Source organism: Heterodontus francisci, chromosome 16 (assembly GCF_036365525.1).
Source record: "Heterodontus francisci isolate sHetFra1 chromosome 16, sHetFra1.hap1, whole genome shotgun sequence".
Taxonomy (NCBI): Eukaryota; Metazoa; Chordata; class Chondrichthyes; order Heterodontiformes; family Heterodontidae; genus Heterodontus; species Heterodontus francisci.
The window spans coordinates 68,287,533-68,299,850 of NC_090386.1; the positions used below are offsets into that span (position 1 = coordinate 68,287,533).

The 12,318-nt window shown below is 40.3% G+C and overlaps 1 protein-coding gene across 3 annotated transcripts in view; it reads right to left on the reverse strand.

Moving 5' to 3' along the window:
• Positions 1–1,135: 1,135 nt before the first annotated feature.
• LOC137378480 (myelin transcription factor 1-like) overlaps positions 1,136–12,318 on the reverse strand; it is a 179,766-nt gene continuing 168,583 nt past the window's right edge. For all 3 annotated transcript variants that reach the window (XM_068048810.1, XM_068048809.1, XM_068048808.1), the window contains one exon: positions 1,136–1,730. In XM_068048810.1, the coding sequence (XP_067904911.1) occupies positions 1,590–1,730 (141 nt within the window). In that variant the 3' untranslated portion in view covers positions 1,136–1,589. The remainder of the gene's footprint in view (positions 1,731–12,318) is intronic.

The window sequence follows — 12,318 nt, forward strand, 5'->3', positions numbered from 1 at the left end:
AGTTTCAACACTTAAATATTTTTGCCTTAAAAGTGAGGTTAAACATAGCTGCACCTTAGTAACAGAGTAATGCATTATGTGCGACATTCTTGTCATAAAACAGTTACCATCTGACTTACTGTGCAAAATGCCACGGAAATACACCAGTGAAGTAGGAAATAAAACATAAAAAGATACTTGAAACTGCATTTGAAGCACAATTCTTAGCTGTAAAAATTAAGCACCACAAGATGGTTCTTTTTATCAGCTTTGTTTTATTTCATTATGTAGGTGGAACAACAAGATGTACGTATTTAAACAAGTAAACAGTAATTTTGTCTTTTAACATAGATACATACATTTGAATGCACAATCACAACAAAAATTGCACTAAAACAGTGTTTGAACAGTGCTTATTTCCGTAAATAATTACAATACTCAGCACTGCAACAAAGTTCAGCTCTCTTCTGATTTACAAACATCACTTATAAATTACATATCTTTCAGTGAGGCAAAAGCGCCACTAATGCCCTGATCTCAAGTTTTAATGACCTGAGATTTCAACAAATTCAGACACAGTTTAGTACCTGGAATGTGTTAAACTACAGTTGGACTCTGATACATTGTACAGAAGTCTGCAATTGCTCTTTCCTTTTGTACTTTCTGCCCTATAAATGATAAGTGGTTTACTCCATTGACTATTTTAACCATTTTATTTTGACCAGTGGAGAATTAATGCAATAGAGCCCCAATAACTCTGTATACCTGCTGCTGCAAAAAGGCTGTAAATGTCCCATATTAAAATTTCTAATCATTACATCTCTATTTGAAGCTGTTCAAATTATTCAATGAGGAAGGCTTCTAAATGCGTCACTCTACAATACATTTAAACTCGCAGACTATGCTGATCCCAAACCCAATGTCACATAACAGCCACATAGACTTACAAAATAAATATACATCAATCACAAAAAATGGCTCTTAAGTATTACAGTAAGGACTCTTTAAATTAATTTGCTTAAATATCAAATAAATAGTAGTTAATACATAATTTTGCTTTAGCAGTGGTAAATGTCTGAAAAATATTTTCATGAATAGGAAAAAATATTAACAAAATCAAAACATTTTCTGAAAAATTATCAAAACATGTCCGTTATAAAATATTCTCACTCCACATAAAAAGGGAATAAATCACATTAATAAAGTAATAAATAATACAATACAAAAATAACTTGACTTGTGTTAATTAAATTCATAAAACAGCTTGTACTGGAGCAGCGTAAGGAATATTACTGCCTTCATGCACTCCAGAAGCTTGTGTTTTTTAAAAATTCAGTTTTATCTGGATTAAAAACAAAGTTAAATAAATAGACGAACATTAAATAAATAGGTAGAGTCAACATACAGAATTCAGAATAGTTTACATATTTGCTTTCCAGATTCATTTTAAACGTTATTTTAAAATTTACACAATAAGATTACGGACTACTTGTTCTAAACAAGTGCAATTTCTATGTTCGTAATTGCTATAAATATTTCTAAACCAATATCAATCACAAATTTACTGTATTTACAGGGTAGGTGAACAGTTCATATACAGTGTTGTTTTTTTAGACCTGAATGCCCTTTACAGCTTGTTTGATGCTCTCCAGTAGTGCTTTATTTTCTGGGTTCTGGTAGCATTCCATATTGGTATACATATCAGTGAGGGTATTAACATAGGCATCAAAATTCTCTTCGCTGATTGGTTCCTGCTGAACAATAAAGTCAAAACATGAATGACCTTCTTACAGTTTTGGAAAAAAGCAACATTTTGATCTTCGTATAACTGGAGGTTTTCACTGTGACTTTTACAATGCATGAATATGCCTTATGGTTCTCCTAGCACACTGGAACCTCATATTTATGCTCTCTACCACTATAGTTCATTACCCTCTTTGCTAGCTTCCATCCTCTGTAAATTGCAACTCAAACTTTAGGTCAGCTCTTCAAACTATGCACAGTGGCATGGCAGTACCTTCTGTAAACCATCTTGGGCTCTTCCTCTGCTTTAAAGGCATTATATAAATGCAAGCTTGTGGTTTTTCTAAACTGGGCGAATGATGCAACAAAATTTCGGGCCGGAATTTTACAGAGTTTGGCCGAAAAGTTGGGGTGAGCCTATCTCCACCGGGCCTCGGTAGCTGCGCCGGGATTATTCGCTCCCCAGTCCCTTAATTGGTCTTGGGCGAGATTGCCACCAACTTGAGGCAGGAAGTCCCGCCTAATGGAGCTGCCAGCCAACAGTGAGCCAATCAGAACAAAGTTAAGTTTTTGGGGCCTTGCTGTGTGCAACCGGCTGGGCCCGGCGAGGCAAAGGGGAGTCGTGTATTGGGGGCGGTTGGGGCTTCAGGGGCAGCCCTCTGTAGGGCAAAGGGTGCCCGATCAGCAGGGCCCCTACCCCAGGCCGCAAGAAGGCTGGCAGTGTTCTTGGGGACTTTGCTGTCTGCCTACCATGGGTAAAATACCCGCGGCAGTTGGAGAAGGCCCTTAAGTGGCAGTTAATTGGCTACTTAAGGGCCTTCATTGGCCTGGGGCTAGCAGGCCATTTCTTGCTGCTGTCGCCCCGTGTAAAATTGCAGCCAGGGTGGGAAGGCATTGGGGACGCCCCCCCCGCCCTCGCCTCCCGCTCGAATTTACGCCCCCTCCATCACCAGCCCGCTCGTAGGGGAGGCTGTAAAATTCCAGCCTAGGTGTGTGGTAACACTTACAATAAAGTTAAATAACAACATTTTCTTATCATGCCTATAATGCAGTGAAACAAGCCAATGTTGTGTATAAGGGGACTGAGCAGGAACTGGGAAAAGGTGGTGATTGATAGCACAGGTTAGGAGGTTGGTTGGAGAGATTATCCTACAATATCCATTTTCTAAAGTACTGGTAGTATTGCTTCTGATTTGTTGAACACTTGTAAACATGGCTAAAAATAACATTTTTAACACAACACAGAACTCAGAACCCTGTGTAGGAAGAATCAAGAAAATGACAAGATCAAGATACCTCTCAAATATACACTGAAGCAAAACGGATTTGGTACTTAGGTTATTTCAGAAGTTTGAAATATGTATTATTTTTGTGTGTTCCTTTTAAATTCAGAAGGCTATTTAAAATATGTTTAGTTAGGACCATTTCAGTTGTATTTATAGTATTTCAAAGGATATACCATTGAAAATGAGTCTTGCAATTTACCAATTCTAACATGCCAGCATTAAAAACACTGCTGCAATTACAAGCAACGTTACTGAATGTTACTGCGACAAACCAAAAAGTCCCACGTTTACTTTGAATGAGCTTCAGATTCTCACTTGCACAGTTCACCAACTCTAATACATTGCATGTTTCACAAATACACAGCCTAATGTAAAGAGATAAAGATGTGCTGATTTCAAAACACTGGTTATTAATCCAGTGGGGTCATCTTCACTCTGGAAATTAAAGTCTGCTCCCTATAAATTGAATTTAACCCAAGTCAACACCCCAAATGGGAGCCTTTGTAGTTAGAAATAATTTCTCCTGGAACATCTATCAGCTGGTTCTTGTAACGTCAAATATAGTTTCCTTCCATGATATAGGCTTACAATCCACTTATTTCCACATTTACTCTGCTTGCTTCAACAGGACCTATGTAATCAAGCTTTATTATCTGAACTTTCACATGAAAATAGTACGACTGTAAAGAAAGCTTCATTGAAAATTCAATGGTAACGACATTAACTAGTTTACAATACTGCCCTACCCTTATAAATTAACATGTATCTCTTGCTTGATATAATATAAATTAATTTATTTTCTGGCAAGAAAAAATCAGCTTCTGTTACACCGGACAGGGTTTTCCTGTGTCAAGTGATGCCGCATAGGTTAAGGGGTACTCGAGAAACTTCTCAGAGAATAGTGAACCCAGTTGTGGTCAGTGCTCCTAGCTGTGCAGCTCACCTGGCTAAGGTAATGGACAATAGGGACACTTGGAAGGAAAACACAAAATAATTGGAAGACTATGTTTGGAAATTTAAAATGGGTTAATTGGAACAACCTTTTGAAAATCTAAAGCTGAAATGATTTGGTGGAACTTGTTGCTGTAGTCTAAACAATTCTTTTTAGAAATGTGTATATCTGTAAATGCATGAAAAAAGTTAGTTTTTTTTCAATTTGTATTTTTTTTTTACCCATTGTAATGAAACACATTTCAGGAATGGTGTTTCATTCTGCTAGGGGCGGAGGTGTGATGGTCCTGTAGTTTTTTTTTCGGGACTATGTGGTTTGCCTTTATGGTTTGCAGAGGATCAGTATTGCTTTAAGAACCAGCAAGCCTCAGGAGTTATAGAAAGGTGCATTTTCAGTTGTCGTTAGAAACAGCCATTTAGAGACTGCGATTCAAAGGGTGCATTCTCGTTACCATAGATATAGCCACTGGGAGTGAGTCTCATGTGATACATTTGTTACAATTCAGTTTTGAACTGGCTTTTAGTGCAAGACAGTTTGTTCTAACAGACAGAAGACACAGACAGCTGTGATGAGCACACCTGAAAAAGAGCTCCCAACCATTTAAACTGAAGGAAGAGCATTTTTAGTCTGTTTATTATTATCTCTCAAAATTCTAAGAAAAGGTCAAGCCAAAACAGAGATCGCTGGTAATTTAAATTGAAGCAAGGGAAGTTAGATTATGACAATCTTTTATCCCTCAAAAACTCTAAAGTCAGCTTGATTCCATTGCAAGTATTTGCAAGTCATTAATTGTTGAAATTTGCTGGAGAAGAAAAGCGACATTCTGTGAGGACTTCGAACAACATTGGACTGTAAATTTGCAATTTCTAATTTTTTTTATTTTAAATGTTGTTTACATTTTCATAGTGTTTAAGAATTTAGTTCTTCTAATTAAAGAGTTAATTTGTTGATTTAAAGACACCTGGTTTGGTTAGCCTCATTTGGGGGTTAATAGATGGTACAATTTGGCTGGGTATTTCTTTAATTTGGAAAGTTTTAAATGATATGTTCAGGTGATCTGTGGAGCGACGGGATTGAATTATCAATGCATTTCTCCCACCACAATCAGAATCGTATATTTTGATTGGGGGCTTTGATGGGAGCGATCGGTCGTAATATATTTTTTGGGGGCTCGTCCACGACTTGAATAACATATTAATTGGGGGCTTACTCAAGATTTGAATCACATATTAATTGGATTTCTGAATTTGAATCATATTTAATTCGGTGGCTCACGTCTGGGATCAGAATCAAACTAATCTGGAGGGCTCACATTTGGCATCAGATTAATTGTTCGCTAGTCTGGGATCTTATCAATCGGAAACTTGATTGTTGGGATCTAAATCTGACACCAATTACAAAGAAATTAAAAGAACCAGGTCTCTTGTATAATAAGGTACAGTCTATACCATTGTTATGGCATTAGTGGTTGTAGCAGAGTTTTTGGGAAAGCAGAATGTTTCCCTGGGTGACTTGATAACTTTCACTAAGAACAAATTAAAAGAATTGGCAGTGAAATTGGGGTTGGAATTGAAATTAGGTACCAAAAAAGCAGAGATAATTGACATAATAGCCGAACATCTGGAATTAGTAGAAGTTGACGATGATAATACAGATGAAGGGCAATACGAGGAACAAGAAGGTAGTAGGTCCGAGAGTGATGCAGTGGTATTGGCTAGGATTCAGTTAGAAATGAAAAACTTGAGGCAGAAAAAGAATTAAGAAAACTTGAATTGGAGGAAAGGGAAAAAGTGAGAGCATTTCAGACAGAAAGTGAAAGAGAAGAGAGGGAATTTAAGTTAAAAGAGATGGAACTAAGACAAAGGGGTAATCTTAAATCCAGAGAAAATTCGGCTCAGGAAGAATCTGAATTTAGATCAGGGCCCAGAGAGAAGTTGTTTAAATTTATACAAGATCTTCCTAAGTTCGAGGAAAGGGACATAGAGGCATTTTTCATATCTTTTGAAAAAATAGCCAAATAGATGAAATGGCCAAAAGAAAGCTGGACATTGCTCATGCAGGGCAGGCTGGTAGGCAGAGCTCATGAAGCTTATGCCAGGCTTTCTGAAGAGGCTTCTGCAGATTATGAGATGGCAAAAAAGGCTATTTTCTCTGCATATGAGTTAGTCCCTGAAGTCTACCATCAGAAGGTTAGGAACTTACGGAGATTGACTGGGCAGACATATTTAGAATTTGAGAGGGTGAAGCAAATGAATTTTGACCATTGGATACGGGCATTAAAGATAGAAACCACATAATAGAACCTTCGAGAATTGATTCTCTTAGAAGAGTTTAAAAATTCCATTCCTTCAGTAGTGAGAACTCATATAGATAACCTGAAAGTTTTGAAAGCTAGGCAAGCAGCAGAGATTGCTGATGATTTTGAGCTTGTGAATAAGCCAACCTATTTTGTCCATCACCCCCATAAACCCGAGAAGGATAGAAAATGGGAGAGTGAAAGGAAGGCATGAAGCCGGGGACAAGAAGGAACAGCTGGGAATGCCCCATGATCACCTCCTCAGGTCAGAAAGGAAGGTGCTGAGGGTAGAAGTGAGGTTCGCAAGCCAAAGTGTTATCATTGCAACAAAATGGGTCATCTTCGTTCAGAGTGCTGGAAATTGCGAGGTCAACCCATAGGACTTGTTGGGGTACGCAAAGCTAGTGCAGAGGAAACGACTCTGACTGAGAGTACAGCAGATCAGGCTATAGCTTTAACGACAGCTGTGAATGTGAAACCAGATACTAAAACTAAGAGGAGTGTAGAGGTTAAGAATAAAATACTTGAGAGTTATAATGATTTTTTGTCAAAGGCGAGAGTAACTCCGTATCCTGTAAGTGAGGCAGGAAAACCTATCCTTATATTCAGGGATACAGGAGCGACCCAAACACTCTTTCTGGGGAAAGATATAAAGTTTCCACCAGAGAGCACCTTGAACGCTAAAGTTTTAGTTAATGGAATTGGCGGGGCGTACCTTTGTATAAAGTATGCCTAGAGAGTGACTTAATAACTGGGGTAGTAACTGTAGGTTACTGTAGGTAAACTGTGGGTGTTGCCCACAGTTTACCAATAAAGGGAATTGATCTACTCCTGGGAAATGATTTGGCAGGATCAAAAATATCAGTTTCTCCTATCGTTATAGAGGAACGATGTAAAATTAAGGAAACAGAGCAATTACAGGAACAGGTTCCAGGAATATTTCCTGTGTGTGTAGTTACTCGAGCAATGGCTAAACAGGATCCATTGTCGGAGGTAAAAGGGGCACCACAAATAGATAATCAGGCATCTGAAACCTTACTTGGGGATTTAGATAATCCAAATGAGATGTTTAACAGATTGTCTATCATTGCAGCACAGCAAGCTGATCCAGAGATCTACCAAATATAACAGATGGTTCTGTCAGAAGCTGAGGTGAAAGGAGTTCGGGAAGGCTATTATATGGCAAACGGGGTTCTAAGGAGGAAATGCAGACTGCCTCATAGACCTGCCGACAAAGACTGGACAGTTGTTGAACAGATAGTGGTACCACCTAACTATCGACAAGGATTATTAAGGTTAGCACATGACATTCCTTTTTCAGGACATAGGGGAATTCGGAAGACCAAATCACACATAAGCAAACATTATTACTGGCCAGGTCTTACAAAGGATGTCAGACAATTTTGTCGGGCATGCCACATCTGTCAAATGGTGGGAAAACCACAACCTACCATAAAACCAGGGGATGAGGTATTAGTGTTGTTACCGTCACAGGGAGAACCAGTGAAAGCATGGTTCAGTGGCCCATATAGAGTGAACAAAAGAGTGGGTAAGGTAGATTACTGGATTAACACCCCTCATCGCCGGATGAAGAACCAGTTGTGTCACATTAATTTGCTCAAACCATATTACCGCAGGGAGGAGGATAAGCCAGTACAGGTATGTCAGGTAATAGGGACTGTGGAGAAGGAAAAGGATAGTAAGGTTAAGGTAGAAGTAGGCCGAGGAAATTCTCAGACTGAACCTCCAACTATCCCATTAGCGAATGCAGAATGGCTAGGAAAATTAAATAGGGTTTATAGATTAGATTTTTTTTAGATTAGAGATACAGCACTGAAACAGGCCCTTCGGCCCACCGAGTCTGTGCCGACCATCAACCACCCATTTATACTAATCCTACACTAATCCCATATTCCTACCAAACATCCCCATCTGTCCCTATATTTCCCTACCACCTACCTATACTAGTGACAATTTATAATGGCCAATTTGCCTACCAACATGCAAGTCTTTTGGCTTGTGGGAGGAAACCGGAGCACCCGGAGAAAACCCACGCAGACACAGGGAGAACTTGCAAACTCCACACAGGCAGTACCCGGAATCGAACCCGGGTCCCTGGAGCTGTGAGGCTGCAGTGCTAACCACTGCGCCACTGTGTACTTAGAGGCAAAACAGCGAGAAGTCCTAACCAGGGTTTTCACAACGTTTCAAAAAGTCTGTAGGGATAAGCCAGGATGTACAACCTTAGCCACACATGATGTGGGTATAGGGGGAGCCATTCCTTTAAAACAACATCCTTGCCACTTAGGTCCAAGTGGACGTAGAGGTACAATGCCTGCTGAAGGGCAGCTTAGATGAACCTAGTCAGGACAGCTGGAATTCGCAGATGGTCTTGAGGACTAAACCTGGTGGGTCGGCTCAAACTTGCATAGACTCTAGAAAAGTCACTATGGTAAAGAAGGCACACTCCTACCCAAATTCTCATTTAAAGGACTGTGTGGACGGAGTGGGCAACACAGTGTGTCTTAAAGAGACAGATGTGTTGGAAGGATACTGTCAAATTCCTTTGAATTTGAAAATATTTGAATAAGAAAAAATCAGCTTGTTACACCAGACAGGGTTTTCCAGTGTCAAGTGATGCCACATAGGTTAAGGGGTACTCGAGAAACTTCTCAGAGAATAGTGAACCCAGTTGTGGTCAGTGCTCCTAGCTGTGCAGCTCACCTGGCTGATGTGATGGAAAATAGGGACACTTGGAAGGAAAACACAAAACAATTGTAAGACTATGCTAGGACATTTAAAATGGGTTAATTGGAACAACCTTTTGAAAATTTAAAGCTGAAATGTTCTGGTGGAACTGTTGCTGTAGTCTAAAATTTTTTTTAGAAATGTGTATATCTGAAAATGCGTGAAAAAAAGTTAGCGTTTTTTCAATTTGTATTTTTTTTACCCATTTGTAATGAAACGCATTTCAGGAATGGCGTTTCATTCCACTAGGGGCGGAGGTGCGATGGTCCTGTAGTTTTTTTTCCAGGACTATGGGGTTTGCCTTTAAGGTTTGCAGAGGATCAGTATTGCTTTAAGAACTGGCAAGCCTCAGGAGTTATGGAAAGGTGCATTTTCGGTTGCCGTTAGAAACAGCCATTTGGAGACTGCGATTCATGTGATACATTTGTTACAATTCAGTTTTGAACTGGCTTTTAGCGGAAGACAGTTTGTTCGTACAGACAGAAGACACAGACAGCTGTGATGAGCACAGCTGAAAAAGAGCTCTCAACCATTTAAACTGAAGGAAGAGGATTTTTTAGTCTGTTTATTATTATCTCTCAAAATTCTAGGAGAAAGTCAAGCCAAAACAGAGATCTCTGGTAATTTAAATTGAAGAAAGGGAAGTTAGACTGTGACAATCTTTTATCCCTCAAAAACTCTAAAGTCACCTTGATTCCATTGAAAGTATTTGCAAGGAGTTAATTGTTGAAATTCACTGGAAAAGGAAAGCAATATTCTGTGAGGACTTCGAGCAACATTCTGTGAGGACTTCGAACAACATTGGACTGTAAATTTTCAAGGACCCTAACTTTTTCTATTTTAAATGTTTATATCTTCATAGTGTTTAAGAATTTAGTTCTTCTAATTAAAGAGTTAATTTGTTGACTTAAAGATACCTGGTTTGATTAGCCTCATTCGGGGGTTAATAGATGGTACAATTTGGCTGGATCTTTCTTTAATTTGGAAAGTTTTAAATGATATGTTAGGCGATCTGTGGAGCAACGGGATTGAATTATCAGTGCGTTTCTCCCACCACAATCAGAATCATATGTTTCGATTGGGGGCTTTGACGGGAGCAGTCAGTCATAACACAAGTGAAATAGCTAATTACTCTCTTCTAAGAGTAATTTGCATCATTCTTTTAATAAAGACTTACTTCACATCCCATAGTAAGAAAGCAAGGCAGCTACTCTGCCCAGGATAACCTGAATGTATCATCTTTAAAAAATGGTTCAGCCAGAACCCACATCATCTGCCAGAACACCAGTCTGGTTGCTCCTTTCCCGCATCATCTTCAGTGCTTTTAAACAATATAAACTAACACAACTGGTGGAAATTGGTTATGACCCATTTACAAGTCCATAACCAGCAGGGCACAGATAGTGATGCCCCAAACAGGACACCTGAATCCATCCTGGATTATGAGTTGCCAGACCTCATTTGCTTAATTTGGGTGAGCTGCTGGCATTTGGGATGGGGGAGATGGTGGACGATTGTGAATGCTGTGAAGTCAGGTAAGCACTGTTGCTCCCCCTAGCTCCACAGGAACATTGCATTTGATTAAAAAAAAAATCTTATCTTTTGGTGATGGTAGCTGCTTAAGAATCCTGGATGGAATAGGCTCTGCTCAATCTAAACCAATTTCTGCCTAATTCAGGCCCAAACTCACTGCTTAGGCCTTTTACAGACATAAATGAGGGGCCTAATGCCTGTTTTAGGCAGCTGCCCTGGATGCCTGCAAAGCCACAGTATGGCAGCACCTCTAAATGCAGGCATAGGGCATTGCACCCCTTAATTGGTTCTTTTTGCCCCCATTTTCCACCCGGTAAACGGTGCAATGAGGACCAATTTCTACTCCATTAAGACCACAAGGGTCCTTGCAATAGATAGGAGAGGAAGAAAACATGCTTTCTGCTGTCAATGTAATCTGTAATTACCTTTTAGAGATTAAGGAAATCATTCTACTTAATTGAAACTCTTTTCATGTCAACATATTTGGTCATATACTTAATGAGACCTATTAAGCAGGAGGTTACCGTTTCTGCACCTGGTTTCTCTCCCGTATGGCTTTCACTGCCTTCCTGCTCCAGCCTTCAAGGCTAATAATTGTGGATTTAGAGCATCCTAAGACTGTGGATAGGTTCACAGCAGCTCATAATATAGAAAACTATAAAATATATGGTTTGAGGAAGCAGGGTTTAATTCTAGTGTCAATACCAAGGGCAGAAGCTATGCTAGTGCAATCATATCATGAGTAATAACAGAGAACTGGAAATGAGACCCAACTTACGTTCTCTGATGGATCCTTCACTCGGGCTGACAGACTGTCCTATTAATGCATATCACAAAGACCAAGGGTGGAATCTTACTGCCTTAGTCTTTGGTGCAACAGTGGGACCATTTTTGGGTTTGGAACCCAAATCCTTGATGTGTAGGTTTTATGATTGCTCTTTGCCAGAACAAACTTTTTACAAGCCTGCCTCCGTACTCCCTGACCAATTAGGGAGGGTGGGTGGGATGATGCATCCATTCTGTGAATGGAAGAATTTCTATTTAAAGGGATCACGGCATGTTCCAGAAAAGCTCACCACCAGTTAGATTTTTCAGGCTGAAGCAGCCACAGGAATGGAGAGGAGACCCGGGGGACTCTTACTCTTACCTGGAGGTTTTGTTGCGGGATCTGAGGGGCTGCAATGAGATGAGCTCTCCCAAGGACGGAAGAAAGAGAACAGCCTCTCCAACCAAGGAGGCATGGATAGAAGTGGCCGAGGAAGTCAGCAGCAGAAATGTGGTCCCTCCAACCTGGAGACCGTGCAGCAAGAGAATCCAGGACCTTAGGGCATGACAGGTGAGTGCATAACACTTTCAGGTGCCAAGCCCCACACGATGACTTGCCCAGTATTCTCCTGCGCAGTACACCTCAGGTCACCACACCTTGTCGTTCCACTCATTCCTCTCACTGCAGGCACCTCATATTCCCATTTGAACAGCCTACACTCACACTCATCCTCAGTCTATTGCCCTCTTACACCCATGACTTACAGTCACCCTTCACAAATGGTGTGCTTCTCTCCTCTGCATGAAAGCCATTATCAGCACTCCTAACACTCCGCTTTCTCTCCTTGCAGAATAGAGCACACAACTTGGCTAGAGGCAGAGACACAGGATACGGGGGGAGGTGGGAAGTAGGGGGTGGCCCTCTGGTGACAGACATGGGAGGTAGGGGGTGGGCCTCTGGTGACCGACACCTTGGCATCCACTGGCAATGCATGCTCACCTGTTCCACTGGGAAG